This window comes from Ascochyta rabiei, chromosome 18, assembly GCF_004011695.2.
Source record: "Ascochyta rabiei chromosome 18, complete sequence".
NCBI lineage: Eukaryota > Fungi > Ascomycota > Dothideomycetes > Pleosporales > Didymellaceae > Ascochyta > Ascochyta rabiei.
The window spans coordinates 884,570-906,512 of record NC_082422.1 but is presented as its reverse complement, the minus strand read 5'-3'; the positions used below and the strand labels follow the sequence as shown (position 1 = coordinate 906,512).

The window sequence follows — 21,943 nt, the reverse complement described above, 5'->3', positions numbered from 1 at the left end:
GATTGATCTGCTTGGAATGTTGGAGTTGTATCACACGCCGCAAGAGGAGCAGAAAGGTCCACCGAGTAAACAGGCTGGGTGGCGGATAAGAACAACGCACGACTCAGTGTGCACATGTGGCTTATATGAACATGGTACATTGCATTACTCATATAGAAAGTGCTGTGCACACGGGCATTTTCGACTAGTGGGAAGACGAGGCGTCGTGGCAACCAACAAACATGGGTATAGATTTCAGAATGGCCTCAGAAGATGGATGGACCGTCAAAGAGAATGCAAGAATGCAGAGTAGCACCCAACACAGCCAGTCTCTGTGCAACCGAGTGTCTGATATCCTACCTTGAAGTCCAATGCGCAATCTGGTTGCAATGTTGCTACTCATGCCTACGCTGCATTAGTGGACGTAGCGACCTCACTTGTACTTTTCTTCCTTACCGCCCAGCAACTCAGTCACGTAGCCAAGCGCGGCGCTTCTCTTCCTTCTTATCACGGCGCTTCTCCTTGAACGCCTTGAGTTCCTTCTTGTTCAATGTCTTGCCACGGCGTTCCGCCTTGAGACTACGACCATCGTGACTGTTGGCCGCAGCATCGACATCGAAAAAGGCAGCCATCTGGCGTTTACTCTTGTTCTCGTCGTTGTGCACCTCAGGACCCTGGCCAGCTGTCTGGAACTTGCCAGTGAAGCGGTTAAATTGTGCTTGTGCTGTGTAATCCGTCCCAGTGGGATTGGGTAGGCCAGCCGCCATAGCTGCCGCAGCTTGGGCAGCCGCCTCTTCCTCCTCCTCTTCTTTCGTTGCCTCCCGTGCGTAGTCGGCATTGGGATCATAGCTACCATGAATGGCGGGGTTGTATCCTCCCCATTTGCGCCTGGGCGGAGAGCTGGTGCCGGGTGCGCCGGTATTCAAAGGCAGGGCAGCAGCGCTGAAGGTTCTGTCGGGATTACACATTAGGCTGAGAAGGAGAAATAAGACAGTACATGTTAGCAAACCTGTCGTACGATGCATAGCTGGTTGTGGCGGCCTCGGGCACACGTGGATTTTCCCATTGTGATGCTCCCGTCTTGTTGTTGTAAAAATACCATGCTTGCGCATTGTTGTCCCAGCGAGGCTCCCAGCCGTCGTCCTCTGCGTCTGGCACCGGCTCGTCAGGCAGCGGAGGCGCCTCCTCATCTGGCAGGGGCGGACTGTCCTCCGAGACGGCGCCTTCGCTCCTTTCACTAGGAGTGTCTTCTTCCTTGGACGGCGTAGTTGCAGGCGGTATGCTCTGCTTATGGCCATGGTCATGGGCATGGCGGGTGCTCTCACTGGGATGCGCCTGCGCGGTTGGTGACGGCTTGACTTGGTCGGTGGTCATTGCGATAGCCTAGGTGTTACTATGTGATGTGGAGGTTAGGACTGATGCGCTAAGAAGAAAGAGGCGGCTGTATGCACGATGCCGCTGCTGCTGCTCCTGCTGCTGGACGGGATGCCGTGGACGGGACGCCGTGGACGCAAGACGAATGCAGACTTGAGGCGCAAAGGCGCACGGAAGCCGTGCACTGGCTTCTAGAGCCTTGGCAACACGTGATACTCCACAGACTCGGCGTCCGGTCCTTCCTAGTCAGGCCGAGATGCCCGTGTGCGTGCGGAGAGACGCCATCGCTCGACGATGATCGCACAGTTTCAGTGTGAACACCGCCGTGTCAGACTGTGGCCTTTGCCACGTGCTGGCAGACTGGCGACATGACATGACTTGACCATCGTGGACGGGTTGGACGCGTGCAGCCGAGGCCTCCGAGGCTGTCCAACTGGCAGTGCCTAGGAGAGCCAGGGCCTGCGGTCGTCAAACCACGGCGGCTCGTCCACCACCGGCGCCGGGAAGCGGCACACTAAGCTCGAATGAGGAGACGTGCTGGTGATGCCTCCACTCTCCGCTTACTGTGCAGCATGTGCCTCGTCGCGCGACCAACAGCAGGGCCTGTGATCTGTTCGGCGCTGGCCAAGCAGCTGGCGGCATGCACGCGAGCACAAGGCCGTGGTCAGAGCCGTTGAGCGGCGATGCTACTAGTAGCCACGGAAAATCGAGAGACGGCGGAAGCGGGACTCCATCCCCCTCGGCTCCCCCAACGCGCCTGGGAGGAAGCTCGTCCCGCCGCTTAAGCGGGGAAGCACATGTGTCGTTGCTTCACAACGTCAAACAACGTCAAGCCTCAGTGCGCCGCTGCCGTGCGAGTAGATGGCTGTTGGGCCAGGCCGGGCATCGCAGGGCCGCCAGCCCGGGAGATGGATGCTGGTGCAGGACGTTTGGCTGTCTGGTCACCCACAAAGAAGCTGGGACGCTGGCCGGCTTGCGCGAGAGCTGCTAACCTGCTGACTATGCGTTTCGCAACGGACCGGCGCCAGCATCGTCTACCTACGCTTGTCCAGCCAGTCCAAACAGCTGCTGAGGGCAGGCCACGGCGCGCTCCAGTAGCGCAAGCCCGTCTGGACTCTGTAGCAAGCCTATTGGCGGGCGGGCGGGCAAGGACATGCTCGCCTGCATCACATCGCTGGTGCATACCTAGATCGACCGTCATCAGAGAGATGGCTCGGAGCGCTAGGAGGGGATCTGGGGGCTTGGACAGCACTCACCATCATCCAGCCTGCCCGGCTGTATTGTTCTGGACAGCTACCGCCGTGTCTCGCATCACACCAAACACGCTACGCACCGAGCTTGCACGAGAAACCCTCTCCGTTGCGCGATTATTGCAGTGTGCGATTGTTGCAGTGTTGACATTCGCAGCCACCGTGCGGCCGGCTCACACGCTCCGGCACATGCAGCATTCTCGCGTCTCAAACAGCAACAGCCACAGCTCCATGCCCTACCCATTATCGTCGTCGTCGTCGTCGTCGTCGACTGCGTCATGCAGAACCTGAGAGCATAGCTGGCCTGCTCACATCGACGCTGCGGCCACTACGTTCCTGAACCAACGCTGCAGCGCTGCAGTCCAGGGTCCGCCCCTGCCAGCTGTGGACTTCTGCCGCTGCACGGCTTGCCGTTACTCCTTTGCACTCATCGTTACCACTTTATGCTATTCTTCATTCGTTACTATCCTCCTTCGCCGCACATCGAGCCACTTCGAACCCGCGCTCGTGCATGCCTAGCCTTCCCCAACGTCTAGAGTTGCGTCTGCGCCGCAATCCTAACCCTGGGTCCGTAAGTCAAACCCGTGTTACTCCTGTACAACCCCTACACGCGCTCCACTCTACCCTGCCGCTTCGGCTGCAGTTCAGCAGGAGCCGGGCGGTGGTCAGTCGAAACGTCAGCCCTGCACGGACTCACGGCTTCTTTGACGTCTTCTCTAGATCGTAGCCGTCCGCAACAACGCCGCAGATTTCTGCTACGCTCCAGACGCACACAGCTTTCCTCTTGCCCCCCGCCTAACAGTCTGCAGCTTACATGCACGCGTTCAACAATCTGGACACCAATTATTGTAGTCGCTACAGCTTGAGACCAGAATAGCATCTGCAACCTGGCTGCCAATCTTCTTGCTTCTTTTGAACCCCAACAGTCTTATGTGGATTCTCGACCAGACTCCCGTGGAAGCAGTCTCCTAAAAGCAGGACGCCGTACCGGAACACCTCTATCTGTTATGCTTCTCAACATGAGTCTCCCACCAAGCATTCCTTCTCATGGAGGGCCTCCAGCATCTTACCAGCCCTATCCAACGCCCCCTGGCCCATTCTCACGCCTGGAAAGCATGCCCTCCGGCGATCACTACCGTCCAAGAGAGCCCGGTGAAAGTCAGACCAGCGCACAGCGACTCCCCAGTCTTCGCACGCTTCTAGAGCCTGAGTTACTCGACAAGCCCTCTGATCATTCGTTACGACAGGTCACCCCTCAACACGGCCACAACGCTTCTGCGCAGTACAGGTCTTCTAGTCCCACCTTGAAACGCCGCCACAACTTTGAGAGTCATGCACACGGACATTTCGAGCGAAATCCCACAGCTCTCCAGGTGCCATATGCACACCGGCCGCCACTACTCCACGCCCATACCGAACAGCAGTTCACAACTCCCCCAACGCCAGGTTCTGCACCTAGCACTGGCTCCTTGGAATATCAACGCCATGGAGGCTGTACTCAGCCTGCGCACGACAGTACAGCTGGCAGCGTCTTTCGTCGACCGTCAATCGCATCCGAGTCCGCGGGTACGTTGTCCAGTCATGCAGTATGCGACGAGCTGGAAGATCCTTCACGACCGGTTAGGAGACGTATCGATGCACTTTCTCGCGCGCCAATCCGTGCATCGAGATGCATTGCGCAACGCGAAATGCCAGGTGAAGGTCTCTGCTACATCTACGAAGACGGCACCTACTGCAGAGCTGTCATAGATGGTGAGCCAGTCAATCCATCATGGGGTATCACCAAAGCCGGCAAACCACGCAAGCGACTAGCGCAGGCATGCTTGACCTGCCGAGAGAAGAAGATCAAATGTGAACCAGGGTACCCCAAGTGCCATCAGTGCGCAAAATCTCAAAGAATATGCAGAGGGCAAGTCCACCGAAAGAGGCATTGACTACTAGCAAGCTTGCTCTGTAGCAGCAGCGGTGTCGCGGAGTCTGTGGAAATTCGAACAGTACTAACGGTTGACAGGGGATTGAACCAGCCAAATCAGCCAGGCACGCGAAACGGATCAACTGAGGCTTCGCCGCCAACCCCGGTTGCCGCAACACTCAGGAACTATGCAACGGAATCGATGAGCCCGTCTGTAAGCTCAGAAAAAGTGGATCGCATTGCAGGCCTGCGGGAAAACTTGAGAACAGCTGATGCCCGGTACAGCGGAGCTACACTTCAGTCTCGAGACTACCTTCCTCCGCCTTCACTTGCAGGCCTCAGAGATGCATCTGTTCATTCACACGACTCCGACTGGAGCAACTCAGTTAACCCCGGCGAACACCATAATTCGAGCGCTGGCTTGTACCAAGATCACCTCGCATTACAATGGGAACAAGATCCCGGCGAGATGGATCCTGAGATCACGCTTCACCTCTTGGACCTATACTTCCTTCACGCTGGACGTGCCACGTATGGCATGTTTCCTCGGAAAGCTTTCAAGTCGTGGGCGCGATTCGGCAGGGCAAAGTCTCAGGATGATCGCATGCTCTTATATTCAGTACTAGCAATAGGCTCCCTCTTCTCGCCCAATATCGACAAACGAGCTCTTGGGAAGCGTTTTGCCGCTGTCGCTACATACGCCGCAGAAAAGCGGTTTGGCAGGTTTACCTTACAACTGTGCCAGAGCCGGTTGTTGTTAGCGCTTTACAACTTTGCGCAAGGGAAGTCACAAGAGGCGTGGGATTACTGTGGAGCCGGCCTTCGTGCGATCAGTGCACTGAGGCTGAATACCGAAGAGGGGATGAAGGAGTTGGCAGATGAAGCATCTGAACTAGAGTATGGGTTTGATCGCCTGACCTTCGAAGAGTGCTGCAGGCGCACCTTTTGGTCTGGGTTTCTGATGGATGTAAGTCTGGATGTGACAAGGCTAACTACCACCATTGACCTAATACAACAACAGCGTTACAACGGATTTTTCGGTGGAACATTGTTCGTTGTCAGTATAGAAGATGCTTTCGTTCGTCTTCCATGCGTGGAGGCGACGTACGAGAACAGCACGCCCTGCGACACACCTCTTTTCGACTACCAGCTTCTCAACCGCTTTGCGCCCAAGACTCCAGTTCTTGGACACATGGCATACTTGTGTCTCATTTCAACTCTTTGGGGCGACGTATTGGCGTTCACTGGGCGTGCAGCTCGCCGCCCAGACACCGGCTACGAGCAACACTATGAGCCGTTCTATACCAAGACCTACGAGCGACTGGAGGGTTGGCTTGCGATGCTGCCTACCAACTTACAGTACACACCCCAAAACCTCGAGAACAGCATTGCTGAAGGAAATGTCGGCACCTTTATGTCGCTTCATGCCCTCTACCACGCCACCATTATTCGACTCAACCGCCAGATTCGACTGACTGCGATGTGCGCCGAAAAGATAAGCCGCAATATTGAGCATGCATTTCACAATGCGTCGAACTTCTTGTCCATGATGCACAGCTTAGCCCTCATCAACCGGCAACGGCGCAACGACACCTCGGAGTACTTCTTTTCAACACCCTTCCCGGGTTATGCGCTCATGCTATCAATCGACGTTCTATCCAGTGCCGGGACTTTCGCTACACTACCCAACCTTATTGACACGGTTGCTGCCACAATGTTCTGCATTGATGAATTGGCTACGTTCTGGGCGTCGGCACGTACACAGCAAAAGGCTGTATCGAATCGCTTGAAGCAGCTTACCGACATCGACGTTGAGCAAAAGCAGGATGACGACTATCACGGCCGGTTCTGGAAGATTGGCGATAGTCTCGATGTGGCCTTCGGCAAGGATGACGCCATGTACCATGCAAGCAACATGCAGCTATTCCAAGTCGTCGATCAGCTTACAGGACGCTGATGTGCATCGTTGCGTCTTTGTAAGCAACAGTCGCGTGTTTCCGGAGAGGTTGCGCACACAGGAAAACTCATTCTGGTATCATGAGTACCATGCATTTCGATTACAGGAGCAAGCATGCGATGATGTTGCCATCGACAGCATTTGTACTATATACAACATTTGACAAAACACCATCGAAACGCGTGGCGGAGTAGATGCGATATACCTTACACTAGGGCTTAATGACATAATGTACAATGACAACTACAAACGAGCATTACATGTACCGGTTGGCTTGCGACTGCTGGTGACACGATCCGTTGCCGCGTGCATTCTCAACGTCAGAGGAGATATCTCCGATCGGAAAGTACATAGCACTGCCGCTGACCTCAACACATTCCTCGGCTTCCAAAGCTGCAGGCAGTGCACAAAGGCGCTGAGGTCTCGATAGTCTGCTGTAGTCTGACGGCTTGCCTAAGCACGACCCAGCGCTTTACCCACGCCACCGTAACCTGTTGCTGTTTCCCCAGCAAGGCCATGCTCGGGACGGTGGATGCGGGTTCAGCAGACGGCAGGAAAGGCGAGGAGCGCCGGCATGTCTGCGCTGCACCACCCGCATCCACCGACGGTGAGCGTGTCCCTGCTGGCTCCAGGAGGTGCGGACTGGATGGACTGACCCACTGCAGCAACGCGGGGGCGGGTTTTTGCACAGCGCCCACGTAGGTAGGTAGGTAGATAGTCAGTCCCCGGTACCATACCATCGTCTCTCGAGCGCTCTCGGGTTCCAGCTCGCATCGCTTCCCGACACGGCGGGGTTGGTTCGTTCGTCCGCCGCATGCGTACAGAGGCTTACGCAGCGCAGCGTTGGGGCCGCCGCGTGCGGATGCGCCTATGTGCGCAGTCACGAATGCGGGTGCATATCGCGGGGCGAGCGGGTCTCGAAACGGAACAGCCCGACCAGTTGGCCGTGGGACGAGCGTGGGCGCCGGGGCGCTGCAGGTGGAGATGCTCAAGTGGTACGGGCTGGATGGAGCCAAGCGGGGGGGTGTCATTGGTTGTTGTGGAGCGCTGGTGGCGGCGGTGTCGTTGGCTTGCTGGGAGAAGGGTGGGTTTACGGGGCGGTACTGTGCACGGTACTACTGTACGGGATACGGATGGAGGGGGGGTTGAAGGAGCCGGAGGTGGAATCGGCTTCTTCTGGGCATGTCAAGAGCACACTACTCTGGGGGGGAGATGGGTCATTGAAGAGGACCGAAGTACCGTGATGCCACGCACTACTACCTGCTAGCTCAGGAACCGGTGATCAAGCAACTGCATCACGCATGGCTGAACATCGAATTCGTTCACAGCAGTGAGGTTGATAGAGTATGGCGTTGACACACGCCATAAGCTCGCTCTCTCCATCCAAAAGCCCACTGCAATGACCCTCTTGTTCACGACTGCGTAATCCAGCCTCAAGATATCCTCCAAGTCGCCGCATTCGCTGTAAGAGATCTAGGCAGCCAGGGAAGGATCGGAGTGAAGCGAGATGGTGCGAGGGTGCGTTGAGAGGAGAGGCTACTAGGTGTCCCTCCTGCAGGGCTAGCATAGTCCGGGGAAGGTGGATGGACGGGTCTGGAGGTCACTTACTGGTCGTGCAGTGTCCATGTGCGTGGTGCTAATATATTCAAGGCGTAGCAGAATCAAGATATTGCGTAAGCGTGGTTCAGGGGACGGGCGGGTGCAAGTGTTGGAGAATGGCTGGATTCGATCTTCTGCATTGATGTGGGTACCAATAATCTCTGTGCAAACGCACCGTCCGGCAGCGCCGCAGCGTGTAGATATGTGCTTTGGATACGTCAAGGCATCCTTGTCTCGGCAGCGAAACGGCGCGTGGAGGCCTGCACCCCCGATTCGCATGGCTCAGGTGGCAAAATGGCAGAGCGTGCTTCATCGCTGTCGTGACACTGACCCGTGTACCACACATTCCATGCACAGCTGCACATCTTAACATGGCCAAAATCTGGAAAGCTCGCAGCAGCCTCTGGACCAGATTCAGCATGACTACTTGGCTCACTGAAAGGACTTCTCCCTGCATCGAGCCTCCCTGACATGACAATCGCTTCGTAGAGCTGCTCTGCCTGTGGCGCGGCCAGTACCTCTTCCTGCCCTGGTCCATATGTCCAAGGCTGCTCCTTGCCTGATGTCCGGTCACGTAGACGTAGATGGGAGGACAAGTTGCTCCAAGTATCGAATGCGTCCTCATCTAGTTCTGTCTATATCAAATCAGATGAATTGGCGAGTAAAATTGGGGCTTCCTGGCTCACATTGGGTATACTGTCAGCCAAACTTTTGCTAGTAGCTGACATTTCAAGACCGCTACAACGAGAGGAAGTTCTAGCGTTCGAACTAGAAGCATTCTCCCTGGATTGCGACGTTGATTCGCAGCTATCGTCAACTGATGCTGTTCCGGCAGTGGCAGCATTGTAGAACTGATCCATGTGTTCTGACAGATCCTCACTCGGTTCATGTCTGGTTACCTGTTGTTTCGCATTTGCCAGCGGGTCGTGGAGCACAGACTGTTGTCAATTTTGGATATACGCTTTCAACGCCACACACTGCCTCGTAGCATCTTCTTCGTCGCCGCTGTTGTTGAATGCCGCAGCGTCGTATGCGACAGATGTTTTCTCGTACCTCATCCCAGCTGCAGGTGTGGTAGGCTTAGGTGCCTAGCTCATAGCCCTCTCTTTGCCCTTGTTAGTATCGACTGTATCGGCCGAGCCGGCGAAAGCTTGCTGAATCGGAGGGCGTGGCTTCGATGCAATATCAAGCTCTGCGAACCTGGGGCGAACTTGGAAGATGTTGACACGCGCAGCGTTGAAGACCTGTTCGGAAGGTGGTATGGCAACAGCCAGGTTGGTGTTCTCAGTAAGTCGTGTGATGAAGAACATAAACCTGCCAGTCTTGATCTGCATCTCCGCGAAGTTTGCGCTGCCAGCTGGGATGTTCGTATGCTTGGCCATGCTCTGCTTGTGCGTTTTGAGAATGTTCGAGATGCGCTCGAAGCGATCGTGGAACGGGTTGTCGTCGCCGTCTCCGCGGGTTACATGTGCGACTGTGAGGCAGGTCGTGCGCTCGTACAGGACGAGCTCTCTAGCATCGATGATGTCCGCTAGCTGTGAAAGGAGTGCTTCGATGGTGCCAGCATTCGGGATGAGGAAATAGATGATCTTTGTCCAAGCTTTGTACAGGCTCTGATCCCAGATACTGGTGGGGAAAAACTCGACTGTGTCACTGAAGCCCTCGCTTGCATCTCGAATGTAGTTTGAGCGCTCGTGGTACATGGCCTCGCGAAGACGTGCTTGTACGAGGTCCATCTTGTGAATCAGACAGAAGACCTTGGCGGTAGGGCTGCACTCATGGAGGGCACGAATAATGTTCGAGTAGGAGACCACGTCGGCTTGGAACTCGCGGGACTCGATGTCAAAGACGAAGATCAGTACAGCTACTGAGCCGAAGACGTGGCTGCGTGATTGCGTGAGGTAGTTCTCGACGAAGCCGTCTTGACTGTATGCGGTCAACATCCAGGCGTTGCATGTGTGTAGAGACTTTCCACGTACCCTCCACAATCCCAGAGATTCAGCATGAGGTTTCCCATGAATTTTATGTTGCTGTGCTCGACATCGATGGTGGCGCCCAGTCTGCGCACATCTTTCGCGACATAGTTGCTGAAGACGATGCTCCTCATGGAAGACTTGCCCGCCCCACTCTTGCCCATCAACAGCACCTTGCGCTGCTTCTGACGCTTCTGGGAATTCATCGTGAAGCACGTATATGCAATAGTAATGGGCGCGTGCGGTGAAGCAGCCGCAAAACGAAAGTGCGATCAGCGGACGTGTGGCCACAGCTGTCGGCGCGTGGGGTAAGTACGGTTCGTGTAGAAGAGAGAGAGTCGTCGTGAGATGACGGGACCGAAGCCGTGGAGCCCCAAGGAAAACAAGCGCAGCACAACGACAACAAAAACAGCAACAGCTTTACGAGTGAAGTACGTGCCACGAAACGAAGCGTGACAGGGAAGGAAGGAGCTCGGGAGCTTGGGCTTGTGGATTCCTTGGCATGTCAAGTGGGAGTGGGGCAGCGGCTGCAGAGCCGCAATCCCTGGTCAGACTCTCGTACGAAGGTGGGACAAACGAACGATCGTGCAGTAGTGTCAGATGTGCTCGCATTACCTAGGTTACTGATGTTGGCGCGTGCTGCGTTCTTGGAGCGCTTGGTATTCCGGGACCGAAGGTCGTTGCTATTTTACAAATCCATTTTCCTTACCCTATGTGTCTAGCAATTCTAGACATGCCCGTATAGAAGTAGAGAACATGGGAAACTGTGGTGAGCGAGTAGCAAGCATGCTGATGAAGACGGGCGCGTCGCTCAAGCCATAAATCACAAAAAAAGATGCCTGGTGCCGACCGTCAAGATCGTGCATCGTAAATCTCCATGCACCTGACTGCAGTAGAAGCCTAGCCAATAGCAATATAAATGGCCCAAACATGCGACGTGCTCAAGCTGCACGCCGTCGAACCTAAAGAAGCGAAAAAAAGCGGGAGAGGAATTTCAGGGGTATCTTAGAAAACAGTTCCATCGGACAGAATCATAATAGGCGGCTCTTTTGTGTTGGGCCGCGACACTTCTGCGATTTCTCGACCGCCCTAACGTTGGTCAGTCACGGTTCGATGCTTTGTGGATTGCGTGGCGAGCTCACCTTCCAACTGCCGGCTTCCAGCATCTGAGCCAAGCTCAGCTTTTCACGCCCGCTCAAGCCTAGCGAGCAGTTGACTTGTACGAGGAGATCGTCCAGCAGGCCTACTGTGACTGCACGCCATTCGACGATTACATCGTCGTCGGCCGTGAACATGGGCACGACCTCCATGCTGGGCTGGCCCTTGACTTGTGCGTTCTGTTGGTATTGCGCCACACCGCGTTTGTGGTCATCCGGCTTGAGCGTCAGCAGTCCAGTGTCGATGAAAAGGCCACCGTTGCGGTACTCGGGCAGGCCGGTCAGAAGGTCGGCGCCAGCGAAGTGTACACCCATCAACTTGGTCATTGGGACCATGAGTGAGTACGTCAGCCATTGTGTGAGCTTGTGGAAGGGTACAATGTTCTCCCAGGGATGGGTAGGGTGAGAGGGCATTACGGAGCAAGGCCAGGCGTCGCCCATGGGGATGCCGTCAATCTGCGTTCGGGTGGCTGGCCAGATGGGTGTCAGGCTCTCCATGAGCGTGTTCCAGAGAGTAGGGAGGGGGACAATCGGCACCGACGACGCTTGCGTGGTAGGATGGGAAAGCAGGTAGTCTGCGTGCGTTAGCTTGCGGCCCGTTTCGCGCTTCCGTGTTGTTGCCTACCGAGCATGTTTCCAGGCCGCGCATCCAGGCCAAAGACTTCCTGGTTCTGCAACGCGTCGGACAGTCGAATGAGCAGGTTCGTTCGTCCCTCGATACCGTCCATGGGATTGGAAGCGTTGACTTGGAGGCCGCGCGAGACAATGGTCACGTCCAGCTTCCTCAGGCCGGCGCTGTCGACCTGGCAGGGCTCTCTGGGGTTGCTGCTGAAGGCTCCGGCCTTGAACATTTCCAGACTGGCGACGGCCAGGCCCTCGCTGCGCCGGTAGATCTTGCCGGACTCCTTGCTCTTGTACTGCCACTTTGTGCCTGCGCCGGCGTCGAGCAGGACGGAGACGAGGAAGAGATCGAGCAGGCGGCGGGTGCGCTCCGAGTTGTCGACGGTAGAGGGCCACGAGGCCATGAGCTGGTCGATGCGCGGGCGGCCGCCGACCTCGAAGTGCTGCCAGCGGCCGTGGGGGGGGATGGAGGCGTAGTCCGGGGCGTAGTCTCTCTGCAGCCGAGGGTTAGCGTGGGGGGGGGGGGGGTTGGACAGGGGGGGGGGGGTATGCACCTTGACGATGGACACGACGAAGCTGGCGACGTCGGTGAACTTGGTCATGTCGACGGTGAAGTGCTTGAGCTGGTTCTTCTTGGCCTTGTCGAGGACCAGGCGCGAGCGGTCGCGGACGGCGTAGATGCTCCTCAGGTAGCCGGCCGGGTCGAGGGTTGGGTCCGGGGCGCGTGGCAGAGGGATGTCGGGGAAGCTGGTGGGCCGCGAGCCGTTGGCGGTGGAGGGGCCTGGGGAGCGCAGGGAGCCATTGGAGGAGTTGGGCTGGCTGCCGCCGGGCGCGATGGTGGGCTTGGAGCTCTTGCGGTTGAAGAGACGCATGGCGGGCAGGTGCAGTCGGCGGGCGGCGGAGGAGGGTGGCAGAGGGAGGGAGCGGTGCTGGCAACGCTCCTGCTGGGGGAGATGGAAACGGCAGGCACGGGCTGTCGAGGGCGCGCAAGAGCGATCCACAGCAGTTCAGTTGGCGCACGTCTTGGTCTTGCGGCGGGCCGCTAAGCTTGCCGGGGCTGGACAAAGAATCCGCAGCCGTGGCCCCTAGACAGGCAGACAGGCAGACAGGCAGACAGGCAGACAGGCAGACAGACAGCCTACCCAGCCCGCCTAGACAGCCCACCAAGACAGCCCACCTTGTACCTACCCAGCCCACCTTGTACCCAGCCCACCGAGCCCACCGAGCCCAGTCGATTATGCAAGGAGCCTTGACAGACGCCGGGGGTGCGTGGACTGCAAGGGCTGCAAGGACTGCAAGGGCTGCATGGGCTGCGTGCACTGCGCGAACTGCGTGGAGCGGCCGCTAGACACACATGGTAGGTACTGCAGCACAGCGTGACGGGCAGGCAAACGGTCCTTCCAGCCTCACCATCCACAGCAGCAATGGCACTGGCACCGGCACCGGCACCGGCACCGGCACAGGCACAGGCACTGGCACAGGCACTGGCACTGGCTGCTGCACAGGCACCGACACTGGAGTGACTGGCACCGGCACTGGCACGCACGGGCACGCACGCCGACTGCTGCTACTGGCTCGCGTCGGTGGCCCGGAGGTAATCTCGCTCCCGACATCCACGGCTCCACGTCCACGGCACGACGCCCTCTCCAGCCCATCTCGCCGTAGGGGAAGGCGGTTGACCTGCAGCCAGTTCCTTCAAGAGCCAAGACTGCCTCCGCCTGCCTGCCTTCTCGTGCCGCCACTTGCTGTAAGACCGCCCAGTGCTCTCGTCTGCCTGTCTGCCTGCCTGCCTGTCTGTCTGCCTGCCTGTCTGTCTGTCTGTCTGTCTGCCTGTCTGTCTGTCTGTCTGCCAAAGCACTCCACAGTCCACATGCTGTAGTAGCCGCCTGTGGCTCGCTTCACCGTCCAGTCTCCTGTCTGCCCTGCCCTGCCCTGCCCTGCCCTGCCCTGCCCTGCCCTGCCCTGCCCTGCCCTGCCCTGCCCGCGCGTCAATCGTCAACGGCACACAATCATCCCTGCTGCATCGTGAGACGCGTCCACATGCTCGATTCGGCCCATCGAGCAACGCAAATGCGCAACCCAACGACTCGCCATGGGCCGTCTATCTCATCTTCCTTCCCACTTCCACCCTCCTCTCCCAATCAAGACGGGATACTGCAAAGTCCAAATGGAGAAGCTCGTCCAACGGCTCCTCCGCCATGCCTTCGCGGACCGCAGCACAACCTCCTTGTGGTAAGCCCCGACATGTCTCCAGTCTCCAAGACCACCGGCTCTGGCCTGCTTGCAGCTTAGCAGCGTGCCGCGCAAACCCTATTCCAGAGCCCTCAGCGCTATGCAACTCGATCAGATCAGCGCCTCACTTACTCGACCATGTCGCTACATGTGCCCTGTCTCTGTGTAACAGTTGCATTGGCTCCCCTAACCTCAAACAGCCTCCTTCACAAAAGCAGACCCTGAAGCGCTGATCTCAACCTCTTTGATGCCCAAGACGCTCGAGACACCAGCACACCACCGCGTCCACAGGGGTCAGGCCATCGCAGACGAATCCATGGCCGCGGGTTTGCCGACTTCGCGGACGGCAATCCCGCCCTCACCAGCGCCTGAACAGGCCAACTGCCCAGCAAACTTCACCTGTGCATTGCGCCACACGCTTGCCTTCCCCTTCTTGCCGTGTGCATCGTACGAAGCTGCCCAACCCTCCCTACGCACAAGGCCTGCATCGCCAGTTTTCCATGCCCATGACCATGTCCACACCCACGGCACACAAACTCGATGCCCCAACCATGGTCAACACGCCCGGTCCATTGCGACTCATGTTTCGCCGGCCCGAGTCAGTCGAGCCAGCATCGCCGAGCCGAAGCACGCATCACAGTCCATCAATCAGCGCTGCCACTCAGGATCTCCTTGCCAACATGCCTGCCCCATGCCTGCCCCATGCCTGCTCCATGCCTGCTCCATGCCTGCACAATGCTTGCTACATGCTTGCCATGGCTCACAAAGTCGGGACAGTCCGCCTGCGCCATCTCCGCGGTTCGTGGACCGATGCACAGCGCCCACCCTCGCGCGGCTCACTGACCCTAATGTAAACACCCAACTCAAGTCCCTCTCCCAATTCGTGAAGCTGTCAGTAACGGCGACCAACCCTGCCAAAAAGCCCCTTGGCCTAGATTTCGCTACACTAGCCCTCCGAGCCTTCCAACGATAACGGGCATAGCGTGTGGATTTCCACATGGCAATTCCCTGCGCTGGTTCCCGCGTCTGTGTTGATGGTCTGTTTACTGCATGCGCTTCCCCCGAGCGCCGCCTCAGGCATCACAAGCTGGAAATGAGACATGAAACATCAGACGTCAGGCATCAGGCATCCATCTGCATCGGATACCTATACATCCACGGCCGCATTCTCCATCTCCACAGCCGCACCAACACAATCCACGCTGAAACCCACCTCAGGCTGCAAGCAGGTAATCACAATACATAGTGCAAGCAGGCAATCACGATACATAGTGCAAGCAGGCAATCACAATACATAGTGCAAGCAGGCAATCACGATACCTAGTGCAAGCAGGCAACCACGATACATAGTGCAAGCAGGCAATCACGATACCTAGTGCAAGCAGGCAATCACGATACCTAGTGCAAGCAGGCAATCACGATACCTAGTGCAAGCAACTAAGCAACCAAGCAAGCAGCCCGAGGCGCGGCTCTCGCAGCACGTGCAAACCACTCATCTTATATATAAACAGGTTAAAGTGATCTCCCCAACAAAGCCCCTGTAAGCCCTGAAATAAGTGCCAGATAGCTGATAAAACTCGCCGCTACCTGCCTATCTGCTTGAGACAAATTAATCAGCCCTGTAGCGGGCGCAGCAGACGTGTAAAGTTGTCGTTTTCTGGCCGTGCACCCTCTAGCGTCAACTCTCAGCTATACTGACGTCCTACACCGCCCGTAGCGGCCCTATATTGTTCCGGTAATCTGCTCCTGTAAACTCCTGTAAAAGGCTTTACAGGTCCTGTACAGGCTCGCTACAGGTTCGTATGGCCCGTCCACGGCGTGTTCTAGCCCCCCCCCCTCCAGTCTTTTCCCTAGCCGTCAGCCAGCCATCATCCCAAGTATTTTGCAGCAGCTGTAGGACCTATCTCCCATCTGCTAACTTCCGCCGCAACCGGATAGGGGGCGTCTACCAGCCATGTAGCAACTGCAGTGCCGTAACTACTACCTCCCCCTCTCTCTGATTACGCTTACAGTCAGTAGACGTCCCGTGCAGGCCGCCGGCGACGCCGTCTCTCTACACCTCCACGTCCATCAAGCCCCCAGAGGGACCGCCTAACTGCCTCCCAGCCAGCGCCCAGTGCTAGCGCCCCTGAACAGGCCTCACGCCGTGAGGGCAGTGCCAGTAATACTCCTAATAACCCGGCTGCTGCTGCTCCAGCTGCTGCCCCTAGCTCCCAGTATAGTGATAACCCGTTTGACGACCTGCCCGAGACAGTCCTTGTAGGGCTCCAACAGGACACCACCCCGCTCCTGCAACGTCGTCCTGATGGTGTATACTACGATATTGGCAGCATGCAGGTGCCCTGTTCAGCCTGCGGCGCCTTACACTGGATAGATGAGCGGAAGAGCACTACCTCTGTAACAGACCCGCGATTTACTCTCTGCTGCCTGGACGGCGAGGTCGACCTGCCAGCCCTCACACCGCTGCCGTCGTACCTGTATCAGCTACTCAACACGAATACTCTAGCAGCGCGGCACTTCCGTAAGGAGCTACGGGCCTACAACGCTGCCTTTGCGTTTACCTCGGTAGACTGTACACCTACCAGCCGTGGGGCGCAGGGCCCTGGCGTGCAGGTGTTTCAGATCCACGGGGCCCTATACCACCGCAGCGGCCCTGTAGAGGTTCTCGAGGGAAGCCTGCCGCAGTACGCTCAGCTATACTTTTACGACCCACAGTACGCTGCCAACGCCCGCCACCAGCGGAACAGCCACTTACAGCTCCAGATTCTCTAAGATCTAACGGCAATGCTATATGAGATCAATAACCCATATATATCTATATACCGCACGGCCCAGGATCGGCTCAACAGTAGCGCTGCAGACGCCCGCGTCATACTAACCAGCAGGCTTACACTAGCCCTAGAGACTGGGCAGGACCGCCGCAGGGAGAACGTACCTACTAGCGATGAGCTAGGCCTAGTGATACCTGACGCAGCAGGTGCAGAGACGTCCCGTCCCATCGTCCTAGCGGCCTGTAACTCCAGCGCCCTGTTTACTATCAGCGCCGCCCACCCATCTTACATGCCGCTACACTACGTACTGATGTTTCCCCACGGGGATTCTGGGTGGCGGCCGGGGCTAACGCTCCGTAACCAGGACGGATCCCGTCTGCAGACGTCGCTGACCCAGCAAACCTACTATCGATACTATCTACACCCCCGCCCTGGGCAGACTACAAATCCGTTCCGCTTCTACAGGCTGTTTCAGCAGTACGTTGTGGATATCTGGGCTATCTGCGACCAGGCCCGGCTGGCCTGGATCCGAGCAAACCAGGCACAGCTGCGGGCAGACCTGTATAGCGGTGTTGCTGATGCCGTTATAGGCAACAACGACGCCCAGGCAGGCCCTGTTGGACGCCGCGTTGTCCTGCCGTCGTCCTATCTAGGCAGCTCACGATTTGTCAGCCAGTGCTATCAGGACTCTATGGCTATCGTCCGTCGATATGGCCGCCCTACCCTGTTTATCACTTTTACAGCTAGCCCATACTGGCCAGAGGTTGCCCGTGAGCTCCGCCCTGGGGAGACAGGCCTGAATCGGCCTGATCTAATCTGCCGGGCCTTCCATCTGAAGGTGCAGAAGCTAGTAGCCGATGTGAAGAGCAACCTGTTCGGCACCCATCTGGGCCACGTGTACACGATTGAGTACCAGAAACGGGGCCTGCCCCATATACACCTGCTGCTGTTCCTGACCCCACACGACCGCGAGGCGTTCACGGATCCTGTAACAATTGATAGCACTATCCGGGCTGAGATCCCTTCCCCTGTGGATGACCCAGACGGCCTGCTTACAGAGGTTGTACGGACCTTCATGCTTCACGGGCCATGTGGGGAGCACAATCTGCAGGCCCCGTGTATGGTGCCTCAGCGCGACAGCGCCCCGCCGCGGTGCTCTAAGAACTTTCCCAAGCGTTACTGCCCATCTACAGTGGTCCATAAGGACGGGTACCCTGAGTATCAGCGCCGGGATGATGGCCGCACGCTTGCTGTACGGTGTAAGGGCCGTATTGTACACCTTAATAACAGCTGGGTTGTCCCGTATAACCCTGGTCTGCTCCGTAAGTACTGGGCCTATATCAATGTAGAGGTTTGCGGCACTATCCACGCTATCAAATACGTCCACAAGTACATCTACAAGGGCACTGACAGGGCAGTACTAAACGTCTCAGAAGCAGATGAGGTTAAGCAGCATCTAAACGGGCGATATATCAGTCCATCTGAGGCTGTTTGGCGGCTGTTTGAGTACCCAGTACACATGGAGCGGCCCACTGTAGTGCCCCTAGCGGTCCACCTACCGAATGAGCAGATAGTTACGTTCCCTGCTAACGCTACCACTGCAGAGTTATCAGCCCGCCTGGAGCGATCTGTAACTACGCTTACGGCGTTCTTCCAGCGCAACGCTGACCATGAGTATGGCCGTGAGGTCCTATATCAGGACTATCCATCCCAGTTTGTTTGGCACCTCCCGTCACGGACCTGGCACGTGCGTCAGCGCGGCACTGCGATTGGCCGCATGTACTTTTGCAGCCCGCTACAGGGTGAACGGTTCTATCTACGGCTTCTCTTGACTACCGTACAGGGTCCACAGTCCTACGCGGACCTGCGTACCTTTAGCGGCACAGAGTATCCTACTTTCCAGGCCGCCGCAGCTGCCCGCGGGTTACTGCTACACGATGGAGACTGGGTAGCCTGCTTCCAGGACGCCGTTACGTTTGCCACAGGCCAGGCGTTACGGTACTTCTTCGTTGCTGCTCTCTTAAATGGGCCTGTTACAGATCCAGCTGCTATCTGGGCAGCCTTCCAGGCGGATTTGTGTGACGACTTACCTGAGGCTGCTGCTGCCCTGCTAGTATCCGCAGATCCAGACGCGTACCTTGACTACGGCCTGTATCTGATAGAAGGGCTGCTGGCAGAGTCTGGCAAACGTCTTACGGATTTCTCACTCCCTGCGTGCCAGTTCAACTGGGGAGTACGGCTGCAGAATCAGCTTCTTGCCGCTGAGCTGGCCTACGATACAGACGGGCAGGACACTGCCTTCTGGGACACTGTTACAGGGCTGAATATGGACCAGCGCGCCGTATTTGATGCCGTTACTGCCGCTATTGAGGCTGACCACAGCACTGCCCACTTCTTCGTACAGGGCCCAGCAGGCACAGGCAAGACGTTCCTCTGGCGCTGTATATGTGCCTACTATCGCTCTACAGGCTGGGTGGTCCTGTGCGTTGCGTCGTCGGGTATAGCTGCTGTCCTGCTGCCCGGCGGCCGCACTGCCCACTCCCGTTTCCGGATCCCGTTGGATATCCACGACGATTCCATCTGCCCTGTTGCTCCAGGCTCGGAGCTTGGGCGGCTGCTGCAGGCCGCTACTCTAGTTATCTGGGACGAGGTGCCTATGCAGCACTGTTACTGCTTCGAGGCAGTCCACCGTATGCTGCAGGACGTCCGTAGCTCCCCTGCCCTGTTTGGCGGCCTCCCTGTAATTGCCAGCGGCGATTTTGCCCAGATCCTACCCGTCGTCCGCCGGGGCCAGCGGCCTGCCATCGTCAACGCCTGCCTGCAGCAGTCTACGCTCATATGGCCGCACATGACCGTACTGCACCTGCGTCAGAATATGCGGGTGCTATCTGGGGCTGACAACACCTGTTTTGCAGCCTGGTGCCGGGGACTGGCTACCCGTGAGATGGATGGCCTGATCTCCATCCCAGACTGGATGACCGTCTACTACAGCCTACAGGGCTTCCTGGATCACGTCTATCCGCCGCACCTCCTCCAGCAGGCTGCTGCGGACTATCAGGTCCTCAACGGCCGTGCTATACTGGCCGTACGGAACGACGCAGTGGCTGTAATCAACGCCGCAATGCTTGCTGCCTTCCCTGGTGAGCTAGTAGAGCTGGTTGCAGTGGACTCTGCTGAGGTTGAGGACAATACAACACAGGATCTGCCTCCCGTAGAGCTGCTGCAGTCCTTTGAGCCCCCGTCACTGCCCCCGTCACGCCTTCTGCTCAAGGTAGGCGTACCAATAATGCTTCTACGGAACCTGTACCCAAGCCAGGGGCTCTGCAACGGTACCCGTTTAGCGGTTACACAGATATCCTCCCGCTGTATCCAGGCCCGCATCCTATCTGGCGAGTTTGCAGGCCAGCTCCGCCTGCTGCCACGTATCAGGCTCACTTCAACCAGTAGAGAGCTCCCGTTTATCGTCAGCCGGGTCCAGTTTCCAGTTCGCCTCTCCTTTGCAATCACTGTAAACAAGTCACAGGGCCAGTCACTCTCTGTTGTAGGCGTTGATCTGCGTCACGCTGTGTTTACACATGGCCAGCTATACGTAGCTATGTCCCGTGTAACTACACTTGCAGGCCTGTCAATCCTGCTGCCAGCACCTGATACTAGCGATGAGCCATCCTGTACGGTCCCTAATATCGTATACCCAGAGGTGCTCCTGTAGCCAGCCACAACCTACTAGTATATCAGCCCGCCAACGTCGCCGCTACCAGTATATCAGCCCGTTAACGTCACTGCCACAACCTACTAGTATATCGGGCTAACGGCTATCAATAGTACGTCACCGCCTAGTTATTCTGCCGTTACAGGTGCTATTGTGCCCGCAGGTTGACCTTCACCGTGAGCTTACAAACCCCCCGCGTACCAGTATCCAGCACCAATCAGGCCACGTACAGTGACCGTACAATCCAGATACAGTATAGCCACAGGCCCTATAACGTCATTTGATAGCTGCCTATTCACTGTTTTGGCCCGACAAACAGAATATACTATTCACGGTGAGCTACAACACCAAAATATCGCAGGTCTTGGCAGCCGCTAGCTGGCTGCGATATACTATATAGGCAGCCGCCCTCCCCCGTTTTACTACTCTCTAGGTCATCAATATGGACTCCTCCGCCCCCGCCGACGACGTCGCCGCCCCCGTCGTCCCCGTCCCCGCCATCGCCACCCCCTCCAGGTCCCGCCGCCAGGTCGCTGCCGCTGCCGCTGCCGCTGCTGCTGCCCCTGCCCCTGCCGCTGCCCCTGCCACCCCCTCCAAGAAGCGCCGCCGCACCACCGCCACCCCTGCTGCCTCCCCGCCGCCGCCGCCGCCGCCACCACCGCCACCGCCTCCAAGAAGGAGAAGAAGAAGGAGAAGAGGAAGAGGAAGAAGAAGAGTAGGTTACAGGCCTGTAAAAGAAATCTACTGGCTGCTAACATTTTTTACAGAGGTCCGTAAGTGCGTACGGGACGTAAAGAAGTCCGTAGCGGCTCTAGAGCTTGCTATGGATTCCTCCTCCTCAGAGGACAGTGATGAAGATGATGAGGATTAAATAGTTTACAGGTCTGCACATGAATGAAACAGTGTTTACAGTGCTATTTACACTCCTGTTACTGTTGTGATTTTCCCTTGCTTACTAACTCTCTACCCCGCTACCCCTGTAAACGCAAAGCTCTGCACCCGCTGGCCCAAACACTGGCATCTGCAAACCTAAAACATACGAGGTAGGTAGGTATGCCGCTCCTCGTGATCTAGCAATGCCACGCCTGTGTCTCGCACGCTTGCATCCTTTCCTTTCCTTTCCTTTCCTTTCCTTTCCTCTCCTCTCCTCTCCTCTCCCCTTCCAGACAAGGACAGGACAGGACAGGACAGGACAGGACAGGACAGGACGTAGTCACATGACATGGCACGACATGGCACAACGCTACTGTGGACGGAACTTGAGAAATGACGAGACTGTGGCCTACACATACACATACACATACACATACACATACGCATACGTATACGCCTATGCCTGCCTACGCGCGCCACGTAGCGGCTCGCTATTGCTTCTGTTTCTGCTTCTGCTTCTGTTGTTGCTATTCACG

At 57.1% G+C, this 21,943-nt stretch overlaps 7 protein-coding genes across 7 annotated transcripts, besides 32 other annotated features; 3 read left to right on the top strand and 4 right to left on the bottom strand.

The window, feature by feature from the left end:
• Nucleotides 1-446: 446 nt before the first annotated feature.
• Nucleotides 447-1,353, bottom strand: EKO05_0010104 (uncharacterized protein; the record flags this gene model as incomplete). The annotated part of the gene is made up of 2 exons (XM_038942988.1): nucleotides 447-930; nucleotides 989-1,353. 2 exons carry the CDS (start codon nucleotides 1,351-1,353, stop codon nucleotides 447-449), a joined length of 849 nt encoding a protein of 282 aa, XP_038794650.1.
• Nucleotides 1,256-1,291: a tandem repeat.
• Nucleotides 1,354-1,432: 79 nt separating the features above from the next.
• Nucleotides 1,433-1,458: a tandem repeat.
• Nucleotides 1,459-2,849: 1,391 nt separating this feature from the next.
• Nucleotides 2,850-2,881: a tandem repeat.
• A 741-nt stretch (nucleotides 2,882-3,622) lies between these two features.
• On the top strand, nucleotides 3,623-6,472 carry EKO05_0010103 (uncharacterized protein; the record flags this gene model as incomplete). The annotated part of the gene is made up of 3 exons (XM_059637690.1): nucleotides 3,623-4,512; nucleotides 4,615-5,482; nucleotides 5,537-6,472. The coding sequence occupies 3 exons, from the start codon at nucleotides 3,623-3,625 to the stop codon at nucleotides 6,470-6,472; spliced, it is 2,694 nt and encodes an 897-aa protein (XP_059493673.1).
• Nucleotides 6,473-8,289: 1,817 nt separating this feature from the next.
• EKO05_0010102 (uncharacterized protein) lies at nucleotides 8,290-8,931 on the bottom strand (the record flags this gene model as incomplete). Its single annotated transcript, XM_038942899.2, has 2 exons — nucleotides 8,290-8,706; nucleotides 8,758-8,931. The coding sequence occupies 2 exons, from the start codon at nucleotides 8,929-8,931 to the stop codon at nucleotides 8,290-8,292; spliced, it is 591 nt and encodes a 196-aa protein (XP_038794647.2).
• Nucleotides 8,932-9,159: 228 nt separating this feature from the next.
• EKO05_0010101 (GTP-binding protein gtr1) lies at nucleotides 9,160-10,250 on the bottom strand (the record flags this gene model as incomplete). The annotated part of the gene is made up of 2 exons (XM_038942777.1): nucleotides 9,160-9,997; nucleotides 10,051-10,250. The coding sequence occupies 2 exons, from the start codon at nucleotides 10,248-10,250 to the stop codon at nucleotides 9,160-9,162; spliced, it is 1,038 nt and encodes a 345-aa protein (XP_038794646.1).
• Nucleotides 10,251-10,437: 187 nt separating this feature from the next.
• Nucleotides 10,438-10,461: a tandem repeat.
• Nucleotides 10,462-11,049: 588 nt separating this feature from the next.
• EKO05_0010100 (uncharacterized protein) lies at nucleotides 11,050-12,694 on the bottom strand (the record flags this gene model as incomplete). Its single annotated transcript, XM_038942815.1, has 4 exons — nucleotides 11,050-11,133; nucleotides 11,187-11,776; nucleotides 11,827-12,316; nucleotides 12,377-12,694. The coding sequence occupies 4 exons, from the start codon at nucleotides 12,692-12,694 to the stop codon at nucleotides 11,050-11,052; spliced, it is 1,482 nt and encodes a 493-aa protein (XP_038794645.1).
• Nucleotides 12,337-12,369: a tandem repeat.
• A 215-nt stretch (nucleotides 12,695-12,909) lies between the features above and the next one.
• Nucleotides 12,910-12,955: a tandem repeat.
• Nucleotides 12,956-13,096: 141 nt separating this feature from the next.
• Nucleotides 13,097-13,136: a tandem repeat.
• Nucleotides 13,137-13,247: 111 nt separating this feature from the next.
• Nucleotides 13,248-13,364: a tandem repeat.
• Nucleotides 13,365-13,590: 226 nt separating this feature from the next.
• Nucleotides 13,591-13,671: a tandem repeat.
• Nucleotides 13,672-13,739: 68 nt separating this feature from the next.
• Nucleotides 13,740-13,805: a tandem repeat.
• A 1,319-nt stretch (nucleotides 13,806-15,124) lies between these two features.
• Nucleotides 15,125-15,185: a tandem repeat.
• Nucleotides 15,186-15,549: 364 nt separating this feature from the next.
• Nucleotides 15,550-21,065: a mobile genetic element.
• Nucleotides 16,236-16,258: a tandem repeat.
• Nucleotides 16,347-16,762: a mobile genetic element.
• Nucleotides 16,353-16,768: a mobile genetic element.
• Nucleotides 16,368-16,822: a mobile genetic element.
• EKO05_0010099 (uncharacterized protein) lies at nucleotides 16,386-16,833 on the top strand (the record flags this gene model as incomplete). The annotated part of the gene is made up of 2 exons (XM_059637689.1): nucleotides 16,386-16,768; nucleotides 16,818-16,833. The coding sequence occupies 2 exons, from the start codon at nucleotides 16,386-16,388 to the stop codon at nucleotides 16,831-16,833; spliced, it is 399 nt and encodes a 132-aa protein (XP_059493672.1).
• Nucleotides 16,827-20,527: a mobile genetic element.
• Nucleotides 16,830-20,527: a mobile genetic element.
• Nucleotides 16,839-20,458: a mobile genetic element.
• Nucleotides 16,839-20,534, top strand: EKO05_0010098 (uncharacterized protein; the record flags this gene model as incomplete). The annotated part of the gene is made up of 1 exon (XM_038942995.2): nucleotides 16,839-20,534. One exon carries the CDS (start codon nucleotides 16,839-16,841, stop codon nucleotides 20,532-20,534), a length of 3,696 nt encoding a protein of 1,231 aa, XP_038794644.2.
• Nucleotides 17,460-20,455: a mobile genetic element.
• Nucleotides 17,727-20,347: a mobile genetic element.
• Nucleotides 20,295-20,455: a mobile genetic element.
• Nucleotides 20,984-21,065: a tandem repeat.
• Nucleotides 21,066-21,120: a tandem repeat.
• Nucleotides 21,121-21,206: a mobile genetic element.
• Nucleotides 21,121-21,206: a tandem repeat.
• Nucleotides 21,207-21,249: a tandem repeat.
• Nucleotides 21,250-21,554: a mobile genetic element.
• An 85-nt stretch (nucleotides 21,555-21,639) lies between these two features.
• Nucleotides 21,640-21,692: a tandem repeat.
• An 11-nt stretch (nucleotides 21,693-21,703) lies between these two features.
• Nucleotides 21,704-21,743: a tandem repeat.
• A 74-nt stretch (nucleotides 21,744-21,817) lies between these two features.
• Nucleotides 21,818-21,856: a tandem repeat.
• A 46-nt stretch (nucleotides 21,857-21,902) lies between these two features.
• Nucleotides 21,903-21,936: a tandem repeat.
• Nucleotides 21,937-21,943: the final 7 nt, after the last annotated feature.